At 38.4% G+C, this 25,416-nt stretch overlaps 1 protein-coding gene across 4 annotated transcripts in view; it reads right to left on the bottom strand.

Annotated features, from left to right (window-relative positions):
• Positions 1-1,342: 1,342 nt before the first annotated feature.
• The window catches only part of PAPLA1 (Phosphatidic Acid Phospholipase A1), a 197,370-nt gene continuing 173,296 nt past the window's right edge, over positions 1,343-25,416 (bottom strand). For 3 of the 4 annotated variants that reach the window (XM_067783899.1, XM_067783902.1, XM_067783901.1), the window contains 9 exons: positions 14,870-18,897; positions 11,332-11,452; positions 10,945-11,270; positions 10,740-10,890; positions 10,257-10,672; positions 8,121-8,283; positions 7,561-7,907; positions 5,326-5,606; positions 1,343-5,259 (listed from right to left, as the gene is read on the bottom strand). In XM_067783899.1, the coding sequence (XP_067640000.1) occupies positions 5,106-5,259; positions 5,326-5,606; positions 7,561-7,907; positions 8,121-8,283; positions 10,257-10,672; positions 10,740-10,890; positions 10,945-11,270; positions 11,332-11,452; positions 14,870-18,897 (5,987 nt within the window). In that variant the 3' untranslated portion in view covers positions 1,343-5,105. The remainder of the gene's footprint in view (positions 5,260-5,325; positions 5,607-7,560; positions 7,908-8,120; positions 8,284-10,256; positions 10,673-10,739; positions 10,891-10,944; positions 11,271-11,331; positions 11,453-14,869; positions 18,898-25,416) is intronic. The other variant, XM_067783900.1, reaches the window with a different exon arrangement.

The following is a 25,416-nucleotide window of genomic DNA, read 5'->3' as shown; positions in this document are numbered from 1 at the left end:
ATAAAATATAAAATTCTAATTATATGAAGAAAGCAAAATCAAATTATGTTCAGCTATTGCAGCACGATATATCTATGTTCACAAGTCATAACAGCTTAAGTCGTAATCACGCTATCGAAAAGTTGTGTAAAACGCTTCAAATATCGAATATAAATGCATATAAATGCAAATATCGTTCAAAATCAATACTCCATTTATGAACCGTTATACATGATTAAAATGTATAATTATTAGTGTTTATTTAGTAGGTATAAAATGCTATCAACAATTATTTTTGCTTGTTACCCCATCTTGACTTAGGCGCTTATGACTTTTGTATAATGCGTGCAACGGATTTGCTTCCGCTGAACGTTTTTAATATGTAGCATACATTTAGGCGCATTTTATAATGCAATGCTTCCGCTGCCGCTTGTGTTTAACTTCTGAGCGCCTAGTAGAATATACAAACACGGTTTGCAAAATTTTCGACTTTTTAAACTTCAAAAGTAAAATTTGGAATCTCACAAATCGTTTGGGATTAAACAAAATATTTTTAACATTCAGGATCCTTCGAATTTGCAGTGAAGTCCATTTAGCCCACAAAGTATTAATCTCTATGACGATGTCAGCTATGCAGCTTTACAGCCTTATTTGGACTGATAAAGGTTCGAGGTCTGCTGCTACGCTTTTAATGGGTTTAAGTTAAATAAAGATTAGGCGGGGGTAATTTATATGATGAATTTTCAAGTAAAAATACAACCACATACACTTTTTATTTAAAGCGTTAACTTAAGAGCCTTCAGAAAAGTTTTCCGCTTCTGTAATCGTTTTCGAGTTCGGCTCACTAAGCCCTATGGAACATGGCATTTTAAGACTTCTTTTTTTAAAGGAGTATGAAATGACGTGTTTCACACAGTGTATTCAGTGGTTTCACGCAATGGTTTTGGCCACCAAATTAACGATTTGACTTTTACTGGCACAAGTCGACAGTAGTTATCGAAAAACCGATTGGTTCAAGAGATATGAACATTAAACGGTTTAGTCGTTGGTAGTTGTCGATAAAACGACATCTCAAGTAGCGCTCGAATCGTGAATAATAGAAGCTTGGATCAAATTGTGCATCAATCTAAAAGTAGGTGGCTATATAACCTTTTGCAAACACGTTCCAGAATAAAAATAATGAAAAAGCACTTTTTGATTTAACAATGGTTTACGTTCAGATACTTTATTGTGTCAAAGCTAGATTAACATATTAGTATGAAAAAAGTTTTAATATTTAATTTACAATAATTGGTGCAAAGTTGACATTTTCAAAATCAAAAAAAAAAAAAGTTTTGGCGATTTTTTTGCATATATTTATCAAGTTTAGTGTATAAACTCAATATCAATTCACAATAGACAGTGCTGCGTATATACTTATTTAGCTGTGGTACAGAAGTAATTTATTAACTATAAATATTTAGGACCACTTGCAGAGGGGCAAGTTATGTTATTTTTTTTTAGCTCAGTTACAGTGTTTTCTTTTCTACCCGAAAATGTCGCCACTTTCAGGAGCAAATATTTTTAAAATTTTCACTTCACCATGTGAAAATGTAGCTAACTTAAAATGTTCAGTGCCGTCCTGCATGACTTGAAAAGAACACAAATTGCCAAAATGAAATGTCAAAATTTTGCATGCTTTATCGTAGGTGATTTATGTTTGCTAGAAAGTGACAGATAGTATACTGTGTTTACTTGTCAATGTGATTCATCAGCTGATTGACAGGGCTGTTCTCTGCACCGTCAATGGCAGCGAGGGCAAGTAATGTGGCATTTTTAGCCATTTTTAGGGGTAGGTTGTTGAGAAAAGATAATGATGCCCTCTAGTGAGGCTACACTGATTTTACAACAGAACACAACTTTTTGAAGAGTTGGCGTGAAAGCGACATTCTCGTGTAGAAAAGAAAACACTATTGGTTTAAAAAAATTTTCAAAAATGTATGAGTTTACCTCTTCGCTTCAGGTTAACTCTGAGTTTAAAAGTCAACTTGCCGTTCTGCAAGTAGGCCTTAAAGTTTAAGTAGTAAAGTAAGCAAAAATAGTTGTACGTAAGCATGTCTTTCTAGTTTTTAAACATTTAGTGCTTATTTCCGAATTGTCAGAAAAATTCTATACAGTAGTCGCTCACAAATTAGAACCTTTAGTAATTAAAATGTCCAGAAATTAGAATCAACTTTTTCAATACATTACACGATCTGAAATTAGAATCGAAAATTCTAATTTCTGAGCGTATTTTATTGCAAAATAGATATAAAAAGGGGAATCCCCAATTTATTCATGTTACGCTCGGCAGTCGTTGGATTTTCGTCACAGTTCTGTACAGTTTTTGTAAGTTTTTGTTTAAAAGTAAAAGTAATTCGCTGAAATGCTAAATAAACGTAAGAACAATACATTGTCCGTGGAAAACAAAGTTCAGATCTTGGAAAAGCTTGGCAAAGGTGTTAAAGGGAAGCGGTTAGCCCTAGAACTTGATGTGGCGCCATCTGCAATCAGCTATATCAACTCGAATAATAATAAACCATAAATTTTAAACGCTGTTTCTAATACCTATTATGAGGCTAACTAAAAATCTTTGCACATCGCTGAATATTAGTTATGAAGTTTTTGTTTCATTTTTGTCTTTTTTCATGTGTTTCTATTTATGTATTTTTAACGCAAAAATATATTTATTGTAATTGGAGTTTTTTTTTTTTTTGATTTAGCGTATATATACATGTTATATGTAATAATAAGACAAAATTTCACTATAGTTTTTTAACGCAAATTGACTTAATTTTTAAGGTTTTATACAAATTAAAAACGTCCAGGAATTAGAATTTTTCAGAAATTAGAATCACCTTAAAACAAAGTGGTTCTAATTTGTGAGCGTATACTGTACTAGTGTTAAGTAAAATTTGTTTCGTACACTGCAAATTAGGCTATTTCATTATATTATAAAAATATAACAACCACAAACATGTCACACGCATATATGTATATTAGACCGGGTAAATCGGGCCTAGTACCTTAATAGAGTTTGTTACCGGAACGTGCCGGATCTATGTATATCCGGCAAAGGACCATCAACATCGATAAGGTTTCGGCGAGTGTCTTAATGGTTAATACGACAACAACCGGGTTGGTCCGCATACAAAAAAAAAAGTTGTGAAAGCCCGCCCCTAAATTTGAAGCTTATATAGAAAGGGTTGCGGGAAAAAAATTGTAATATTTTGTTTGTATTGTTCGAAATACAGCCAAAATTGTTTTTTATTGTAACTTGGTTTTTGAAATCCGCTTTTTGCTTTTATGTCCTTTCAAGCTGTGAAGTTGATTCCACATGATTAAGTCACATAATTGGGTTTTATCCCCCCTAAAGAATTCTTTTTGTTTTACCAGACGAAATTTTTTCTAAATTCAGAACATTTTTGCTGTCGAACCATTTCACTAAGTCAATAAACTAAGAAGTTATAAGCACTTTTTGTGTTATTTATAGCTGCTAATCAACCTCCCCTAGCGGGTTAGGCGGTTAAAATATAACCGCGGTAGGTATGCCTGTCGTAAGAGACGACTAAAATACCAGATTCAAGGGGTTGTGTAGTGCAACCTTTTCAGGTTGCCAGCGCAATATGTAGCTTCTCCAAACCCAATTGTCAACCTCAAGTATCCGTGGCGAATCCTGTTTCATTAACAGCCGAGGCTCTGGCGACCCCGAACTCCTCATGGATCTAGGGGGTGGAAGGGCTGGATGGCGTAAAAGGTCGCATGTGGTCATAACAAATCGTTCCCGAAATGGTCGGGCTTGGTACCAGAACGTACCGGATCTGCATCCGCCAAAGGAGCATCAACTCGATAACATTCCCCAAGGCATTCGGGGAGTGTCCTTATCGCTACACCAACATGATTATTACATGATATTACATGATATCCAATATGAGCTGTAAAAACAACTAACATATTATGCGTTGACATATCTTGCATGTATATATACTCTTACGTATAAGGCTTATTTTTAGCATCAGTGAGGCTAAAAGTTTACTTAGTAAAACTAGTAAGCGACCTTAGTGTTAGTGTTACAAGACTTGATTCGTGTCAAGATAGAAAAAAAGTGTTTGCCAAATCACTGGCGAGGGACGAGTTAGGTTGCTTAGTAGCTATAAATATCATTAAAAGTGCTATAAATTGAATGGCTTAGGAAAATGGCCCAATAGCAACAATGTACTCAATTTTCTAGTAAAATAAAAAGGATAAAGGGCGGATACAACCCAATTAAGTGATATAATCAAGTGAAAACGACTTCATAGATTGAAAGGACATTAAAAGCAAATATGCAGAGTTCCAAGATCAAAATAATGATGTATTAAAATCCAAAATCGGATGTCAAATAACAAAGTAACAATAAACAGAACACAATTTCGGCTATATATCGAAGGACAAAAAAATTAAAAATTGTTCCAAAACCCTTTCAACATAAGCTTCAAGCGGACTTTTACAACTCTTTTATTGCGACCCAGTCTAATATACATATATATTAGACTGTGTTATTTATTATTTATTAACCGATATCGCGTCATCGATTTTTCGATAGGATTTGGGCTCAGGAAAAAAAGTTCCACTACAAATACCCAAAAAAAAAAATAATTTTCGAGCCTGCGAAAAAAAAATGGCGTAAGGGTACATTTTTCAACCAGACCACTCCCTAAAACCCAAAAAATATTTTTTTTTTTTCAAAAAACTGTTATCGCCAACGTTTTTACAACCGTATTTTTTTTTTTGGTATGGGGAGTGTTTTGGTCGAAAAATTTACCCTTTCGCCATTCCTTTTCGCAGGCTCGAAAATTATTTTTTTGGGTATGCTTAGGGGAACTTTTTTTTCCTGAGCCCAAATCCTATCGAAAATTCGATGGCGCAATATCGGTTTACTTTCGCCCATACAAATCGATCCAGGTTAATATATATATATATATATGCCAGAAATATTGCATACTAGTGTTAAGTAAAATTTGTAAATTACACTATTTCATTGCATTACAAAAATATAAGAACCACTAACATGTCACACGCATAATTTATAAAAATTTATGTATTCTTAACAAAGAAAAAAAAATATTTCAGCGTTTTTCATTTATGGGTGAAAGTGTGTTGCTATTTCGTGAACTTGGTCGCTCTATAGTCATTGTTTGTTGTGGCACTTGATTGTCCGGACTTATGCCAAGTCCTGTATAAATTTCCTTCATAACAAAAAGTATCGTATCCTCAGATTCCCTATAAATATAATTTTAGCATTATGTATTTTTTTTTTTTTTTTCTCTTATAATTTGTATAACTTACCAATAGCAGACATGTGCGCCCATAGCGAATATATATTCATTGATAAATTCGAGTGGTGCTTCTTGTAGGACATAATCAATACGTTTGGAATCATTCAATTTACCAAGTGGAAAATCAATTTCAACTAAATCAGAATCAGAATGTGACGTTGATACAGAGTCGGAGCGTGTACGCGTTGTTTCGTTATTGGCTTGCGATGTGCTAGGCTGCTGGTTGTCTTCGATATTTGATTGTTTTATTTGTTGCAGTTGCTTCTCTGTTGCTATTTGCATGCTAAGGACCTGCAAAGGAAGTTGTGTTTTTTTAATTGAGTATCAATTTAAGAATATTGGGTATTTTCGTGACCCTGGTTATCAGCTTACTTGCGTGGTTATATATTTTTTACAAAGATCTTCCTTTTCGTCTACTTTCTATGTCCCACATACACTTTCTAACTCTCCCCTAATTGCGGTCCAATCGCCACCTACATTCCTCAACCTCTTTCCCGCTCAACTCTTTGCTGTTGTTGGTGTATAACCAAGCTTCGTCGCATTCAATACGATTGAACACTTAAAAATTATCATCAAAATCCTCTGACGGGTGTCCAAGAAAGTTGCAGTTTCAATAGGGTTGGACCTTAGGAATGCTGCTATAAGAGGCATTGGTTCCCCATTACAACAAAATATGGTGCAAGGTGGGGGCACATCGTATGCAGGAAATATGTACGTACGTCAGGGGTGATTCAGGCTTCAACCTCGCCCTTAAACTCGTCTGTCAAATATTTCGAACACTGTCCATAAAATTTGTATTCCAATTTGACCTTAAAATGTTATCAAGGTCGGCACGGCATCCAACAAAAACGTGTCGTTGTTGTTGTTGTTGTAGCGATAAGGATACTCCCCGAAGGCCTTGAGTGTTATCGATTTTGATGGTCCTTTGCCGGATGCAGAGCCGGTACGTTCCTGTACCAAGCCCGACCATCTCGGGAACGATTTGTTATGACCACATGCGACTTTCTAGGCCATCCCTCCCCCCCCCCCCCCCCCCCCCCCCCCCCCTAGATCCATGAGGGGTTCGGGCCCAGAGCCTCGGCTGTTAATGAAACATGAAAGGGTTGCGCTACACAACCCTTTGAATCTGGTATTTTAGTCGCCTCTTACGACAGGCACACCTACCGCGGGTATATTCTAACCCCCTAACCCGTTGGGGGAACAAAAAAAAATATCGTCTTCGTATTCCATCCTGAAAGTCTCCTTAAAAGTTACCTGCGAAGTCACCCTTTTCGGGAGTGTTATCGGTGTTGATGGTCCTTTGCCAGATATAGATCTCGTACGTTCCAGTAACAAACACCATTAAGGTATAAGCCCGACCAACTCGGGAACGATTTAGTATGACCACATTTAAACATCTAGGCCATCCCGCCTCCCACCCTAGTTTAATGAGGAACTTTAGGTCGCCAGAACCTCGGTGGCTAAAGATATAGGATTGGCCACGAGTATGAGGTTGACAATTGGGTTGGAGAAGCTATAAATTGCGCTGGCAACCCCTGGAAAGGGTTGCGCTACACAACCGTTCGAATAAATTGGGTATTTTAGTCGCCTCCTCGACAGGCATAGCTGTTGCGGGTATATTCTAAGCTCGCTGAGGTTTCTTCTATTCTTAAAATTTTGCAGCGAATTTTCTCTAAAATCTGGAACAAAATCGGCAGCGAGTTCAACCTGAAATCGACACTCACTGCTACAACAACTACAACAGGTGGGGTTATGTGCCGCAGCGAGTTAATGAGCTTAGAATACACCCCCCGTAAGACATGCTTTTCATAAGAGGTCACCAAAATTGATAGAACGGAAATTCCCGTTAAATCTCCACTTCCATTTGCATGAATGGATGTGCCGACTAAGCAGAGCGAAGTACTTTTTTAGTTAAATGTGCCTACGATTTCGCCCTGAAATTCATATTCGCTTTTGCGCTTAGATTTGTCTACAAATTCAAATTAGACTGCCTTAACCGGCGCCTTCGAATTAGCTGTAGAGTCCGCATTCACATTCACCATCCCATTGTCCCGCTAGCTCGCATTAACTTTCGAAAGGCAACCCACTTTCGATACATACTTCTTCTTGAACTTTTCTACCTTACTTTATCGCCCTTGCTCATTTTCCACTAGTTCTCCTACCCATAACTCTCCATTTTCAATTAGGTTTATGTACACTCCCGGAGTCTTTCTCTATAAAAAAAAACAAAAACAACTCCACATACCGCGTCCACTTCCTGTGCTATATTCTCTTCCGCTTCGCGATTACTTCGTGTTGAGACACCCAAAAAGTTCATACTCTCCAGCGTTGTTTTGAAAGTTTCCAAAAATCGTTGCTTCAAATCTGCACCTACGCGCGTCATGGTCTCTTTCAATTCCAAATGCATACGTTTGCGTCCTTTATGATGTGGTATCAAAACCGGTCGCACACCACTCATATCAGGATTAACCAAAGCTTCAACACGATAGGCGACCGGATCGAAAGGATGGAATATATTGTAAAAGCCAGCACATGTGGGTAGACGAAAGTCCAAGCCAAGATTATCAATACCACGTATAGTTACGAACATACCTGCAATGAGAATTTGAGTGATTGTTAAAGTTATAATTAAAGAAGTTGGCATGTAAGCTCGCTGCCGATTTGCAAAGAGGTGTCTTAGATCGTAATCGAGCTCAAATCACAATAACTCAATAGAGAATAATATTTTGGGTAACCTCGTTATGAAGAATCGGCAGCCGCAACTTTGGATTTGGCAAGTTTAAAGCTGGCCGATGAAATACTTACCAATTGGTGATCCTAATGCGAAAAACTTTTTAGGTTGAAAACTAAGCTGCGCATAATGTATGAATGGTTGACCGGTACCAGCATGACCCATTGTGTAGCTGGTAACGTTTGAATCATCATTGCTGATATCCATGGGACTTGTGCCAAGTTGATCGGGATTCTCCTGTAGAAAAACAATTTAAACAAAAAATATAGCAATGTTTTAAGATAAAGTTTTGTATCTTGACCGAAAGAACGGAAACGCCTAAGGAAGAGCGAATAGAGAAGAGGGGGTATAAGGATCGTTCCCGAGATGGTCGCGCTAGTACCTTAATGGTGCTTATTACCGGAACGTACCGGATTTGCATCCGTCAAAGGACCATCAGCATCCATAACACTCCCCAAGGCCTTCGGGTAATGCCCTTATCGCTACAACAACAACAACAGGGGGTATAGGGTTATAGTTAGAGGTATAAGAATAAAGAGACAGAGAGCGGTACAGGATAATAAGAACAAGAGGAAGTAGGAGAAATAGGGGAAAAGACATACTGCATCAATAAACTACTATCAATGCCGAACCCACAGTTCTTTGGACATTTAATAAACAGTTACAGGGTCGAATGAGCTTTTAAATCGTTCGATCATTTTTAATATCCGTTATCAGATAATAGTTTCCTGCTTTATCTCAAAATTCCGGAATAGAGAGAGATCTTCTCATACATGCAGTTCTCCCACGAGTTGACATGCCATCTTATCAGAGACAAGTATTTGTAAATAACCTAAAACCTTGCTTTGGGCCTAAAAACCGTGGAATCGGCGGCATTGCAGTCGGTTACGAACGTTATCTGTGAAGACAAAAATCATTTTTTCAGACCCATTAGGGTCAACGCTAAGATTTGCCTATCGTATGCTTTCGCTAAAATCCAAAAAACGAAAGGTATATTCTAAGCCCCCTAACCCGCTGGGCAGGTATGCCTGTCGTCAGAGGCGACTAAAATACCAAATTGTTTCAAGAGGTTGTGTAGCGCAACCCTTTCAAGGGGTTGCCAGCGCAATTTTTAGATTCTCCAACCCAATAGTCAACCGCACCTAGCCGTGGCGAGTCTTGTTTCTTTAGCAGCCAATGCTCTGGGATGGTCGAACTTGTACCTTAATAGTGCTTGTTACGGATATATATGCGGCAAAGAACTATCAACATCGATAACACTGCTCAAAGCCTTCGAAGAGTGTCTTTATCGCAACGACAACAACAACAGGGGTCGAAAAAATCGTGAGTGCCCCACAGATGGGGTGTGGTTCTGAACTGCGCCATCGGTATGGCATGTCTGAATTTTAGTTCATAAAAAAGCTTGTACAGCTATGGCAAATGGCGTACAGCAGTGTTGAGAATGACCTCTCCGGCTACTACCAATTACGCTTTCTTTATAACTGCTAATAGAAGTAACTTCGAAATTGAAACAAAATAAAACATAACATATGTATTTGGGAACCAATGTTAATAGCGAAAATAAAGGCAGCCGATGTAGATATCATACTCTTGGCAACAAGTACTACTTAGGGCTTAGCGAGACCCCCAGCCGGTTAGGGGGTTACAATATATCCGCGGTAAGTATGCCTGTCATAAAAGGCGACTAAAATACCAAATAGATTTAAGGGGTTGTGTAACGCAACCCTTTCAAGGTGTTGCCAGCGCAAAATATAGCTTCTCCAACCCAATTGTCAACCTCACCTATACGTGGCGAATCCTGTTTCATTAACAGCCGAGGCTCTGGCGACCCCGAACTCCTCATGGATGTAGGGGGTGGGAGGGTGTTATGGCCTAGAAGGTCGCAAGTAGTTATACCAAATCGTTTCCAAGATGGTCGGGCATGGTACCGGTATGTACCGGATCTGCATCCGGCAAAGGAACATCAACATCGATAACATTGCCCAAAGCCTTCAGGGCTTAGTGAGCAATGGCAGCAGTCTACTCTAAGAAAACAAACAAAGATGCTCTATACGTCTATATTACTCGGAATTATAAATGATGTCAAAAGAAGATGTATTCTTTAAGAGAAAAGTTCTGCAAAAGATGAACTTCCCGTAATACCAATGGCAAATAATCACAAAAATGTAAATACATATTATATCGCCACTATAAATAATCCAAAGACTTACCAAATTCTCTTCACTATCTTTCGGTGCTTTTTGGTGACAAAGTAAATCGAATACTATCAATGAACCCAAACTATGACCTGATACGGAAACACCACCATTAAATTCTGGATGACGTTCCCGATATTTATTATACACTTCATTCATTGATGATGCCACTCTGTTCATAATTTTTTGACAAAATTTCGGGCTGGTGTATAGGAGAACATCGAGTATGGTATTATTGGTAAAACTGCGTAATTTTGGTATTGATTCCAAGGTAATTGAACGAAGCTTTTCATCGATGCCCATTTCATCGGAATGTAAATGGCTATACCATGAAATAGGTAGAACTTCCACACGTCCAACCAGTCCCATTTCTGTTGAATTCTTATAATGTGATTGCACCAGATTTTGAGCGATCTGACGGAAGTCATCAACTAAAATAGGAAAAAGTAGAATAAAATGCTGAGATAAAAGATGCACCTTAAATTTCAAATCACTTACCAACTTCATCAACACTGCGCATTTTCAAATCACACGCCGCACCAATACCATGTACCATAAGCAACAAATGATCGACACGTTGTGATTCACCCTGTTCGATAATGAAATCGTCCAAATCGCGTTTAACCACACGTGGACGGGTTGTTGTTTGCTGAATGAAAAAATTAACATTAATTCACGTTTAAATGTCGCAATTAAAACTCACCGATGTACCACCCCAGGCATCACTAGATTGTTGTTGTTGAAAGTGTACAATAACTGTAGGTCCATGGAATGTTACCTGCTCATGCATAGATAATACGATTTTTTTATGCCATTCCCCACTCGCCACTGCTTGTTTGTATTCATTTTCAAGTAGATCGGCAATAGCCTCTTCGTAGGGTACCATTTTAGAGTCGGTTCCCTTATAGAACCACGAGCAACGTCTAACCTCCATTTTAGCGCCCTCCCAATAGACTGGTGCTTTAGTGCGTTCCTTGATATTCACATCATAGCGACCACCTTCGACTGCGACAATATTGGGCGCATTATCTGGTAAGGATATATATTTTAGTTAATAACTATCATTTTAAACAAATTTGCACTCGCTCACCACCCATATTTAGAGTTGTCTCAAGCAAAGCAGAATCATAATGACTGAATGGTCTCCAAACAAATTTATTATTGCCATTCGGATGTTTATAGAACCAATGTTTGACAGCGGGTAGGTAAGCCTAAAGTTAAAAGATTAAAAGAATAAGCTATGTTAAATCACTTGGCTGGGAGCTATTTATTTGTATTAATCCGTGTCGATATTGTCCCTGATTAAGCAAAGTTCAACATTAGCTAAGGTAGGAGATAGAATGGCACTTAGTCCGAGACTCACTTTGCATCCTCCAAACAGACATCGCTGATAGAATTGCCTAGAATATTGACCCACACCGCATGATCACAGCTGGTTAATGAGCTTAGGAAAAACCTGCGGAAAGACATGCCTGTCGTAAGAGGCGAATACGCAAACCGAAGGTTCGCGCGATCAAAAAAAATTGTGCTCTCTGGTCCGACTACCAGTACCAGAAAATGTTAGGGCATACCGACTTCATATCAGGCAGGGCACTGCCCATATACGTAATACTGCCCTAAACCTTAGGGTAGTGTTGTTGGGTTACAACAACAATATAACGTATGGATTTCTATTGAAAAGAACACCGCGGAAATGTTTCTCAACCCAGGATTTGCTTGGTTGACTCGTAACCCGCCTTATCAAGAATCGACTGAATGCGCCCAGCCGCGTCTAGTTATCAGGTATCAGCCAAAAGATTTCCTGTAGTTTACAAGGGTATAACACTCCTTGGGTCCCAGATTATGGGAATCTAAGGGTTTGCAGCGTGCAATAAGCTTCTCCAATGTAATTGTCAACCTCAGCTACACGATGTGAGTCCTGTGAGTCGCGAATTGCGACCCCTAATACGATGATGTAGAAGGTTCGACTTATTCTTTCAAAGCTTTCCCAACACAGTCGGGCAGCACTTTAATGCCGGAGGACTATCAATATCGATAGCACTATCCAAAACCTTTGCAAGTGCCTTTTTTGCTACTATAGCTCAGATGATGTTAGTTCTTAAGAAGTAAGATGCAGCCTAGAGCGAAGAAGGATATTCGCAGATACGAGTATGAGACTGCTGGATAGCATTTCACCCACCGGATTTTTCAAAACTACCTCTGCATGCATTTAGAGCACAGCCTGTCTTATCAAACGAATTCTGGGGTGATTTCCTATTTAGCCGTCGATATCTAACAAAACTATACTAAATAGCTCAGATTGTAAGATAACATTTTACAAGCTAAGTCGTATTCCATTGAGCCGTAGTCTTAAAAGTTGTATATCCATATGAAACTGGCTAAAGTAGAGTGAAATTCTGTCCTAATCTAGCACTGAAATTATCATAGCCCGGGTTCAAACTGCATTCGCATCTCATTGCCTCCTTGCGAACGAGGGGACAAAATGTTCCCCAAACTTCATTGAATTCGATACCAAGTAAACCAAAGTATACGGACTATATGCAGGATTTGCTTAGGACATCGATACATCGAATTTGGCTCTTTATAAGCTTTATACCGAATACAAGACAGCTCAGTTCTAGTTAAACGTTTATCTCAAAGTGATGTGGAATAAAGCCACTGATCGATGTCACCCTGTCCAGGCTACTGTACGGCAAGCTTTCGACGAACACACCTCAGATGAAGGACCGCTGTAAGCTTCGAAATTCTGGACAGGAGAGTAGCTGCTGTTTATCGAACAGTATCAGGACCAGTCGAGATAGTGATTGTGGAAATAATCTCCATCGCTGTTTTAGCGCTGAAAAGGCTATGGGATTCAACAAAACAAAAAAAACAGACAGGTCGAGCGCGTATTCCTCATCCAAGGAAGCAGGGAGAAAACATGTAGGCTGAGGCAAAACCGCGTAAAGCAGTCCATCTGGCGATACTACTATGTTCAATCATAGAGGTAAATTACTACTTTACCCAAATGCTTTCTGAACACGGGTATTTCAAAAATACCTGTACAGAATGGAAAAGGTCGAAAATCGAAAGTGCGTATTGGGCGGTGCTAAAAATATCGGCCTTAAATGCTCGCAATGCAGCTAAAATCGATGCTGGAGGAAATAGGCGGTGATAATGTCGACAATGCTGGAACATCGTAAAGACTGCAAGAGTAAAACAGCAAGACCTGAGCGTAGGATCAATAGAAGACATTTTTTCATCATTACTCGAAAAAAAAAAATTGGTTTGGTGCCTAAACAGCTCTGGAGTAAAAGTAGCCTCCATACTGGGGGAAAAAAATCAGTATTAAAGAAAAACGGCCTTAGCGGAATACGAATAGTTCAAGCCTCATTCATATGCTTGGTACTCATTAGGTCAAATTGACTGACATCAAAAAATGCCTCAAGTTGACCCGCTGGTCAGTTGAGGTCAAAAGCGTTTCAACTAAAGCCACCATCCAGTGAGTTTTCCAGCTCCGTTTCACGCTCAATTCTCACGGTAATGCTCTGGATCATTAAGACACTTGAGAAGCAGAGGTCGTAATACTTTTGTACACACTTTTGTTCATTTAACTCATACGACGAAAGGCTAAGCAGCGACATCTATTTTTGAAAAAGTAGGTTTATTAAAGGCAACGTTGCGGAAGACAAGAAATTAACAAATTATGCGGATCACAAATTGAATCAGGCTTATTCTATCTATATTTAAATCGTTATTAGTACATAAACGCTTTGGTCGCGTTGCTGCACTTTGATCCTTTGACAGCGCCATAAGATAACAATGAAACGCATTACTGTTTTCTTCGCTTTGAAGTGACCAAAGCGTTGAATTAAATCCGCCTTAAAAATTAGTATTAGTTGAGAGTGCCTTAGCTAAACAGAATAGGCTGAATCGTTTTAAAATGAATTAGGTGTTTGTGCTGTAAGACTACCGCCTGACCAGCGCGACCTTAGAATCATAAATACTTTAATGGTTCTAAAGAGTGTTGACAGTCAAAAAGACCTTCAAACTGACTCCAGTTTGGCCACAACTTGAGCTGGAGCAGTTTGTATGCCCCTAAAACGAACCTTACAGAGTTAATAATGGTTTTAAATGCACAGGGCGACTCTCGAACTGTATCCATCGAATTCACGCTAAAAAACCTTTAAATCTTTCATTGCTGAAAAGTTTGAATAAGAAATAAAATAAACTTCAATATAATACGAGTATTACATAAAATCATGGCGGCCACCGTGGTGTGATGGTAGCGTGCTCCGCCTATCACACCGTATGCCCTGGGTTCAACTCCCGGGCAAAGCAACATCAAAATTTTAGAAATAAGATTTTTCAATTAGAAGAAAATTTTTCTAAGCGGGGTCGCCCCTCGGCAGTGTCTGGCAAGCGCTCCGATTGTATTTCTGCCATGAAAAGCTCTCAGTGAAAACTCATCTGCCTTGCAGATGCCGTTCGGAGTCGGCATAAAACATGTAGGTCCCGTCCGGCCAATTTGTAGGGAAAAATCAAGAGGAGCACGACGCAAATTGGGAGAGAAGCTCGGCCTTAGATCTCTTCGGAGGTTATCGCGCCTTACATTTATTTTTTATTTATTTACATAAAATCATACTCACAAGAGTATTTGGTGGCGCTGAAGCAGCAGCCTTTTCTCCAATCAGCATATTAGCCATTCTTAGTTGACTTGAAATCTCCTCTGGCAATTCTGCGTAACTTCTTAGAGCCGATAAAGTATTAGGTGAATCTGTATTTGTATCTGCTACAGATTCTCCAATTTCGGGCGCAGTTGCTGATGGCACTTGCGACTGTGGCACTTCTAGTTGTGGCTGAACAACCGTTAAAATTTTCTCTGTACTACGCTTGGCGAATATGTCAACAGGGAAAGTACGTGTACTCACGTTACTATTATTCCACTCTGAAAACTCTGAGCAAGATGAAGATGGCGGCTCTACTATTTTCGAAATAGTTGTTAGAGATTCTGAATTACGTGCGGTAAGACCACTATGGACCAAATCGTATCCAAGATCACCTATACCAGCGTTATTTTCACGTTGTGGTGGATTATTAAAGAAGTTCTGTAAGCGTTGATCTTCGTTCGTTTGATCTTGTGTTTGGTACTTATGTTTTAGTGCCGATTGTTGCTGTTCTTCTTGGTGCGTTGGCACTTGTGGTTGTGCAAAAGTGTCAAAGAAATGAGCTGGCGATGTGGCGGAAATTGATGGTGCTACAATTTTTGTTGTTTCTAGCTTTTGTTGCTGTTCGTTTCGTGACGATTCACTTTGATTAAAATAATTCGAAAATGAATTATCAACGCCCGAGTGCTGAGTTTCAGAGTTGCCAGAAGTTAAACTGGAAGGTACTTGTACGATCCCTGTCGGCAATGCGGTACTCTGAACTGTAATATCGGCTGACGGAAGCAATGGTGCAGTCGCCGGCTCAGTACCGAACTGCGCTGCTGTCACAGGCTTAAGCGCGGAGACTAGATTATCAAAGCCGATCGGTGGTGGGATACCCAGCGAAAGTTTTTCGTTGTCAAGTTCAGATACGGTTGGTGGTGACTCCTGTGTAAGTGCCGGTGGTGCAATACCGATTTGCTCAGGTAGAGGAGGAAAACTTGTGTTATTTTGATCAAATACTGGCGGGAGTTGGCTTAACTGTTGTGTGGGATCAACAAACCCGAAGAGTCCAGCTGCACTCGACACTGTAGTAGAAGCTACAGGAGCTGAAGGTGATGTTTCTGACTGGATTGCTTTTGCTGGCTGTTGTTCACACGGGAAAAGTTGTGGTGTTGGTGGGGCAAATAATTTAAACTCCGCGGCACCTGATTTTGGTACGCCCAAAGCGTCTACAAAGAAATTTGCTAATTTAGGTTGTGCTTCGTTAGACGGCTTTGGAACCGGTGCAAACGGTGTAGCACCAACGCTTCGACGAAAGGGATTGGAGTTTTGACTTTGTTTCGCAAGGGTATTGGCTGGTTGCAGCGACGGTGGCAATAATGGGTTTCCTTCTGTTGGCTTCGGAAACAAAGATGGTAAAGGCGGTGGTGCTTGCTTCTGCTCAGCCGGTTGTACGAAAGAAGTAGGCTGCAATGTTGAAACGGGTAACAAGAGTTTCGGTTCTAGCTCTGAGAGTGGATTTTCCGTTGCCTTTGGAAATTTCAATGGCCCAATAGCTGTATTTACAAGTTCAGTAGATTGCTCTGGCACTTGCGGCTCTTGATTTTCCTGTACGATGTGTTTAGTGCTATCTGCAGACTCTGTCGGTAGATGCTGAATACTTTTTTGTTCACTCTCTATTTCTTTCAACGCAAGTTCTTCCAAAGCTTTGGGAAAGGTTTCCGATTGGTTCGAAGCTTTAGACGCTGTTTCTGTGGGAATGTGTTCTGCAGATCCAAGATTGGTAGTTTCAACAACTTCAGGTAGAATAGCTTCAATCGTTTGTTGTTGAATTAAAGCGCCAATATCTTCGCCTAGTAGGGACGGCTCTGTAGAAGTTCCGTTGCGTTCTACAGTAGTTGGCACATATAATTGTGACTCCTCGTGCTTTGAAGTACCAAGTTCATGTGATTCGTGAATGTCAGTGACTTTCTTTTCCTTTTCTTGATTTTCAACGGCAAAAAGTCCAACGCTTGATTCTGCCTGCTGCGGTATGAAATAGCTGGGCACTAATGTTGGAGCTTCTGGAGCAACTGTTGTGGAAAACTGAGGATTTGGTTGACTTGTAGGCGCAGCTGAGCCAAAGGGATTAAAAAAGCTAACTGGCGGAGCTAGCGGTTGTATTAGACCACCAGCCTGTACTTGTACCGGTGCAGTTTCTGCAGAGGTCAATGGACTCTTATAAAGGCGTGTACCCTTTTGCAAACGAAATGAAGTTGAGCCGACAGCAGTTGGTGGTAGATGTGATTGATTAGTGGTCACAGAAGGTTGAGGTGAGAAAATACTTGTATTGCTTTCGGCAGGCAAGCTGGCTGCAGCTTGTATTGCAGTAAGCTGTGGTTGCTGGTTCGATTGTTGCTGAACTGCTGCTGTTGACGCAAGTTCCCCTGGTGGTGCTGAAAATGGAGACTGTGTCGGCTGAAACAATGATAATGGATTATTAACTGTTGATACCACACTCGGCGGAAGCGACGGCTCTGTCAACTGTGCAGCAGCTGATGTTGGTCCTTCGTTGGTAGCTGATATTGGTTCGGTAGTACCAAAGATACCAGCTGTTGATGGTTGCTTCGTAGGGTCAAAAAATGTTATCGGAGTTGTCGATGCGGATGGACGTTGCTTTATGGACTCGGGCGTAGCACTCTTAGGTGGCGCTGCTACAAAACCAGTGGTGGGAGGTGGTGGCCAAGCTTGATTTGGAACTGACGAGGGCTGCGAAAATAAATGCGACGTTTGCTGTACAATATGCGCTGGAGCTGCTTGTCGCGCGTCAAACTGCGTAACTCCCGCTGGTGTGGATGGGAACTGAGATATTTGTGCAGGTGTAAAGAATTTCCCAGCTGATTGGTTAAGATCTACACTTGGTGTAGAATAGCTTTGATGTTGTGCTGGAGGTGTGATCCCAGATCCTGAAGGTGTTTGCTGATAGCCGTAGAATGGCTGTTGGCCTAACTCTTCGCCTGTTGACTTGTTTGGAGATGGCGTAAATGACCCGGTTGCCGTCTGTACTAATCCGGAAATATTCGAAAGAACTCCAGTCGGTACCAAATTGCTTATGTTCGCAAAAAGACCACCAGCTTTCTTTTCCTCTTGCCTAAGCGACTGTGCTGTTTGTTGATTAGGATCGTATGGGTTAAATTGTGTAGATAATGTCTGCGTTGGATAACCGAAAGGATCGATTGGAGTTGCAGGTTGTATTGGGAGTGGTGGATAACCCTGCAACGGAGATGTACTGCTTAATGGACCTAGCGTTGATGGTGCTGAAAAGCCGCCCACAGTATGCTGCTCTGACAGCCCAGGTATGGGAGCGTAAAGTTTCTTCTTAGCAGCTAATCGATAGGTATTCTGGCCACTTGCTGACGTTGGAGGAATCGAGCTGACTGCAGGTAAAATTGGCACCTCTGAGGGCGTATAAAGTTTGGGTGGCTCTTGTGTAGGCAAGGTTGTCGCGTTGCTTTCTGAAGTTGCAACTGACGTCACAGCAGTTGAGGCAAACACAGTCGGTAAGGATGTTAGCGAACTTGTCTGCGGACTATTATTATATAATGAATACTGTTGTGGTGTGGACGGCTGTTGTTGGTGTTGTTGTATCAATGGTGGTGGTGGTGGTTGTATATGATATTGCTGTTGGGTTAAGTAAGCTGGTTGTATATCCAACTGTGATGCTATATTAGCGTTATCACTTGTAGGTGTACGTTCGCGACTGTTGGATCCCGAGTACTCAGAGATGCGCTTAGAGAAGGTCGATAGCACACTCGATGCCACTGATGGCAACGCTGAGAATGACGAAGCAGCTTGACTTAGTATGGAATCAGTTGGCTGATTGTTCACGTTAGTCCAAAGTTGATTGGCATTCGCATCAATGTGGGCTATATTGGCCGCAGAGTTAGATGTTGATTGTGTTTCTTCGTTGGTTGTATTTAAATTGATTTCGTCCAAGTTCTCAGTGTCTACATCGGTTCGACTTCCAATGGTAACGAGTGGTTTTGGATCTGTAAAAAAAAAGAAAAACAGATTGTTTGGGGTTTTATAGCAAACTTAGTAGTAATACATGATACCGAGGAGGTCTAAATCAAAACGCAGGATTGAGATGAAAACTTAATGAGATTTAAGAGAACGATTAATGTTTGAGTGAAAACTTAATTTCGATACGAATCGTAACACACGTTACGAGCCCAGATCTCTTGTAGCACTCGTAGACAGTTAAAGTTAGGTAATGTAATTTGGTTGAAGCAGGGCTATCACTAAAGCCATAATATGTCTTTTCAAATTTGGTCTGCACACTAAATGCTCACAGACTGCTGATATCTTCAGACTAGTTTTCATTCCTCAAATTTATATAAATTTGCTACCGAGGAACTTCACAACTTTCCTAAGGGCCGGAACGCCAGGCTGGAAGACAATGCAGTGATAAAATGAAATCTGCCGAAAACGAGAAATGGTACTGAAGATGGCAGAACAAGGAAACTGGTTTGTCTAAAAGCCAAATATGGAAACGGATGAAAATCGGAAAATCGTCCTAGCATACATACATTTTCCATCTTGTGGGAAAATCAACTAAGAAATATGAAACTAAAAATGAGACCTCAGTGTATATGGAGTTCGTGTTGCTAGAGATGCCTACTCTATGGGCAAGAGTTTTAGAACGGCGCCTAATGTCTCGAGTGCTCATTCTTAATCTTTGTCATATCTAGGAAATACTTTGTGATATTGTTTGATGCCGTCATTGCACAATCTTCCCGATAAAGGAAAGAAGGGTCGATAGTGATTAGGCTAGGGCAACGGGTGGAGTCAGCGATAACTCTGTCCAAATCCTTTTAAATACTAATTTCTTTGCCGGTGCACGCATACAAGTAAGATTGCCCATCAGTCTTCATTACCTAGTGAGTCTTTTTCTAGAGTCACGGTCTTCACTTCATCGCAACCAAAGAGCACTAGGCCCAATTACCCCAAAGGCATTCGAACTCTCTGGTTAGGGAACATCAAGTATCTGCGAAGGGCTGAATGAAGGTGCAGCGGTGTGTTCCGTGGTAAAGTTTTGTATTGACAAATTAAAAAGGTGAACTATAAAAACTGGGAATTTGGGAAAAAAACCACATTGGAATATCGTTACCGTTATTGACGAGACCAAGTCAGAGGCGAAAAAAGTTGGGTTTTTCTATTAAACGAAAAATGGGGGCGGGGAGTACGCTATTATCAGACGAGACGGTGGACGCAGAAACTCCTACATCAGAACAAAATCAGACTCTTTTCTTCCAATTACAGTCAACACATCTGGTAAGGGTGGACCACGGACCTGAAGAATCGACTTAGCGTTACTCTGATTTGTGTACACATAATATAGGGAAATGGGGTGGCCACTAAGCTGTTATGGTGGGAATCTTGTGTAGGTGTTGCAGCAGTGAAGCCGGTCCTTGAAATTTTGGGCTCAGAAAGGGACGTATATTTCAGTAATGGTTGGTTTTCATTATGTTTTCAAAGCATTAACATAATCTGACATTACCGACTCCAATTCGATAAAGCAGTGGTTGGTCATTACCCAATCTAAAATTGTGCGTTCGTTAATTTTACAACCTGTTTCATTACTTCCCGTTGTTTCACACGCTTTGTTTTAACTGAAAACTTAACTCTTAAGTAGAGTCAGATGGGACTCGCTAAACAAACCAACCAAGTATAAAAGCCTCAGCGACAGCCATAATACAGAAGTTTTTCCAAGAATATCTTTTCACCTTTCGCAAAAGCGTTGTTTGTGTTAAGACGAACGTTATATTAACAACTTTCAAGGGCATGAGGTCATTGAAAATTGTATGCCAGAGAACGCGCTTAGCCTACATAAGGCCAGCAATATGCTACAAATCTAATACGAGAAAAGATAAAACAAAAAGCAACTTTAGACAACATGTCCTGCATACAAATCAACCGAATAGTTAGTCTACAGCAAATCTCATTGTTAAAGTAAATAGCATTTGGGAAGGTTCCAAACATTTAAAAAATCTCATTAAAAAAACAATCATCAACTCATATTTGAATAAATAATTTAAGATGCTTCACTCATACGACAAAATAAAAAAACGTTCTAAAAACACCATTCAATTTATTATTAATGTGCTCAGATGGGTAGAATATAAATTATTATATATATGAAATATGGACATGTGTGTAAGAGGCGTGTTGTTACAGGCAGGAAGAAAACAAAAAAAAATTATGAAAAAATTTGACTTGAAAAGAGTTTTTCTAAGGGTATTAGTTTTATTATTTATTATTGTATATAATAAATATATATATATATATATATATTTATATTTTTCAACCACTTATAGATTTTTTTTTTTTATTTCAATCAGCGAGTTTCAATAGTGTTGTATTTGTTGTTGTTTCCATGGTTTCCAATATAAAATTTGACTAATGCAGAGCTGCTCTTACACTTATAGCCGCATATACTTATAGCACTTAGTTTTTGTTTTGCCCTGAAGAATAGGCACAGATACAAATTCACAATTTGAATATAAAAAAATAAATAGCACTCCCATATGCCCTCACATATAAATTCGATTCATATGAAAGTGCCTGAATTTCATAAGAAAGTGCAAAGAAAGAGCACTTTCTATGAAGCCAAGGCACTGCGATATGATATTCAAATTAACCCTAACAAATTGACACCAAAAATTTTTTCAAAAACATTGTAGCACTGAGAAAAATTTTAGTTCAAAATTTATTCATTAAGAGGGCCATCAAAATTCATTAAATATTTAAAATACATTTTTTTTTGTCTCAATTTAAAAAAGTTTCGCTGTACATTAGAGCGGGTTAAATTGTATGGAATGATTTTTTCCCATCAGGAGTATAGCAAAAACGTAATCTACAGATGACTCTATTTTTTTTTCTTTACAGTTAAAATAAGTTCGGAACATTTCCGACAACTCTCGTTCAGACAGTTTTTTTTTTCGAATTCGTTTTAGTGGAAAAAATTAAAAAAAACACCTATATTTACAAGTAATAAGCAAAAATTTTTTTTTTACTAAAACGAATTTAGAAAAAGAAAAACTGTCTGAATGAAAACTGTTGGAAATATTTTGAACTTATTTTAAATGTAAAGAAAAAAAATTTTCCATAAGAAATTTATTAAAAATGATAATACAGTAGTTAAAAGTTCATTTTACGCTAATTTCTCATAATTTAACCCTGATATCTCTACTAGAATTCAAAAACACTATAAATATTATGTACGTAAAATACCTTTAAAGTAAGCCCAATATGATATTTTTCCAATAATTCTATCAGAAGTTATGAAGTTTTTTGGCCAAACCCTACATTCAAATTCAAAATATCTAATTTGCAAAAGTCGGGACCGAAATCGGAGTTAAAAGCTATGGTGTCTTCAGCATTTTTTCTTAGAATCATCTGTAGATTACGTTTTTGCTATACTCCTGATGGGCAAAAAATTTGCCCGCTCAAGTGTACATATAATTTTGTATATGGATTGTGATTTGCACCTCAATATAAAAAATTTTGAACAAGCCTGGACTAAAGCATACCACATACGGCAATCTGAGTGTATTTCTTCCATGAAAAGCTTCGCAGTGAAAATTCATCTGCCTTGCAGATGCCCTTCGGAATCGGCATAAAATATGTAGGTGTCGTCTCCACAATTCGTAAGGAGGTAAATCACGTCAAGGACTTTTTTTATGACATTAAACCATATTCAATACCAGTATATCGTCGACGATACTGTAAAAGCTGCTTAAAATGTATTGCTATTTTATGGGATTAGCAGCTTTTCATAGTCTTGTTGGAGTTAGTGATTCTGGACAATAAACACATACTCTTCTTTAACCACCATATTCAGAAATCGTCTCCCATTCCAACATTATGAAAAAGTCGGTTTAAGTTGAATGCGGGGCTTTTACAACATCGTCGTCGACGGTTTATGCTCAAGTTATGTTATTAATGGACTGAACTTTTTTGATCTTCAATATGTACACCATCGGAAATTGGTAAAGTTTTAGGGAAAAGTATCGAGCACTTTGATAAAAGCATCGAGTAGGAAATACTGGAGTATTTTTTTTTTAAGTATAGATACTACTCACTCAATACTCAAATCGTTCTATCACTACTTATATGTATATATTTAACTCCTTTATACCAAATATTAACAAAATGTTATGTATACTCATCGGTAACCGTCTAAAATTTCATGCAGATTTTTAACTCGCTCAAAAGTTGCATTTTAGACTAGAATTTCATGGGCTTCCATATGTATTTTCGGGGTTTTGAATTAAAATTTAAAAAAAAATGTGGTTTTATGAAACTCGTTTGAATTCTTAAAAGATATAAACATAGATTAAAACGTCGATTTATACTACTTTGAAATCCGATTTCTATAAGAAAAATACTGTAATTAAAACGAAATTATAGAAATGGTTGAAACATGCCGACTCTGTGTGTGCTATATACATATTGTAACGAATTTAGTGAAATTCCGCTTATTCCAAGCCTTCGCTAACGTTCGAATCGCTAAACTGTTGAATAAATCACTCCAATATTCAGTATTGCAATATGCTCTTTATTTAGTCTACTTGGGAGTACTACAATTATACTTCAATATCACGTACTTCACAACAGCATGTTTAAATCAAACTGATTACTGAATGCTCAGCTTGCCCTGCTTTTATACTCTCTGTTGCTTCGTCAGCATATTTCTCCAAAGGTCTAGACCTTTCACCTTCTAGAATTTTCTGCTTGGTTACCAGCTATAAACGTGTATATTTGTAGTTTATAGCCATATTCGCGTGTATGTGTGAGTAACTACTTCGGCTGGTGACTACATGTGTGTGTATGTGAGATATCTCTTCTTCGCCATCTACATAAGTGTTGCTAGCTTTAACGTGGACATGTATATAAGAGTGCCTGCTTCATTTTATGTTGTTGCGTGATTATTTACTAACAGCCTAGTGATGTCAACATTCGCCACAATATATATAGGCTCATTCCATTTCAAGACACCCGGTCCGCGCAGGACATGATTTTTGATTTCAATGAAATTTTAATATGTTGTTCTTTGGTCAAAATAATGAAACACGTGTATTTTTTTTTTTTTTTTTTGGCTCAAACAAATTTTTTTTCGGATTTATCGGCAATTGAATTCCATAAAATGCAGTCGGTATTTTATTCACCTATTTTTTCCACTGTCAATAACTTTGTCAAAAATTAACCGATTCTCCTGATTTTTTCTTTGAAATGTTCGTTATTATATTTGCTTTTATATAACTTTATAAACAGTAGCATATAGTTTAAAAAAAAAATTGTATAGTATTTAGTAGAAATTTATGACTTTTTTCAAAAATTAATTTCTCAAAAAAGATTACTTTTTTTTTTTTGTTTAAGCTTTTTCTATATTGAGTGAACAATTCATATTTCAACTTGGCTAAATGCCTATTAGCCGAAACTTGTTGTTTTCGAGATATGAATTTTTGAATATTAAACATTTTTCCCCCCAATTATTGATGCAATGCATTAAAATAAATAAAATAAATGTAAGGCGCGATAACCTCCGAAGAGATCTAAGGCCGATCTTCTCTTCCAATTTGCGTCGTGCTCCTCTTGATTTTCCCTACAAATTGGCCGGATGGGACCTACATGATTTTATGCCGACTCCGAACGGCATCTGCAAGGCAGATGAGTTTTCACTGAAATACACCCGGAGCGCTTGCCAAACACTGCCGAGGGGCGAACCCGCTTAGAAAAATTTTCTTCTAATTGAAAAACCTTATTTCTAAAAATTTTGATGTTGCTTTGCCCGGGGTTTGAACCCAGGGCATCCGGTGTGGTAGGCGGAGCACGCTACCATCACACCACGGTGGCCGCATTATGCATTACAGCATACAATAACTTTGTCGAAAATTAACCGATTCTCATGATTTTTTCTTTGGAACGTTTGTTATTACTTTTAATTTTATATAAATTTATAAGCAATTGCATATAGTTCCAAAAAAATTATTTTTTTAGTATTTAGTAAAAATTTATGACTTTTTTTTCAAACATTAATATTTTAAAAAAACTGTTATTGTTTTCTGTTTAAACTTTTTCTATATCGAGTGAGCAGAATATGGCAAAATATTTCACTAAACCTACAATGCCGTCACAAGAGCCATTGCCATGTCCTGTTACAAAATCAGTGTAATTCTGAAAAATAATAACAAATGAATGTTTTCAATAATAAATGTGATATTTTAATTAATTTTAAGCATTTGGCATTGATCGCCTTGTATGCTGATATGTATTGCATCCATAAATTGGGGAAAAAAATTTTTAATATTCAAAAATTCATATCTCGAAAACAACAAGTTTCGGCTAATAGGCATTTAGCCAAGTTGAAATATGAACCGTTTACTCAATATAGAAAAAGTTTAAACAAAAAAAAGTAATTTTTTTTGAGAAATTAATTTTTGAAAAAAGTCATAAATTTCTACTAAATACTATACAATTTTTTTTAAACTATATGCTACTGTTAT

Source organism: Eurosta solidaginis, chromosome 4 (assembly GCF_040869045.1).
Source record: "Eurosta solidaginis isolate ZX-2024a chromosome 4, ASM4086904v1, whole genome shotgun sequence".
Taxonomy (NCBI): Eukaryota; Metazoa; Arthropoda; class Insecta; order Diptera; family Tephritidae; genus Eurosta; species Eurosta solidaginis.
The sequence above is the reverse complement of the archived record's forward strand: the minus strand, read 5'-3'. Positions and strand labels throughout refer to the sequence as shown.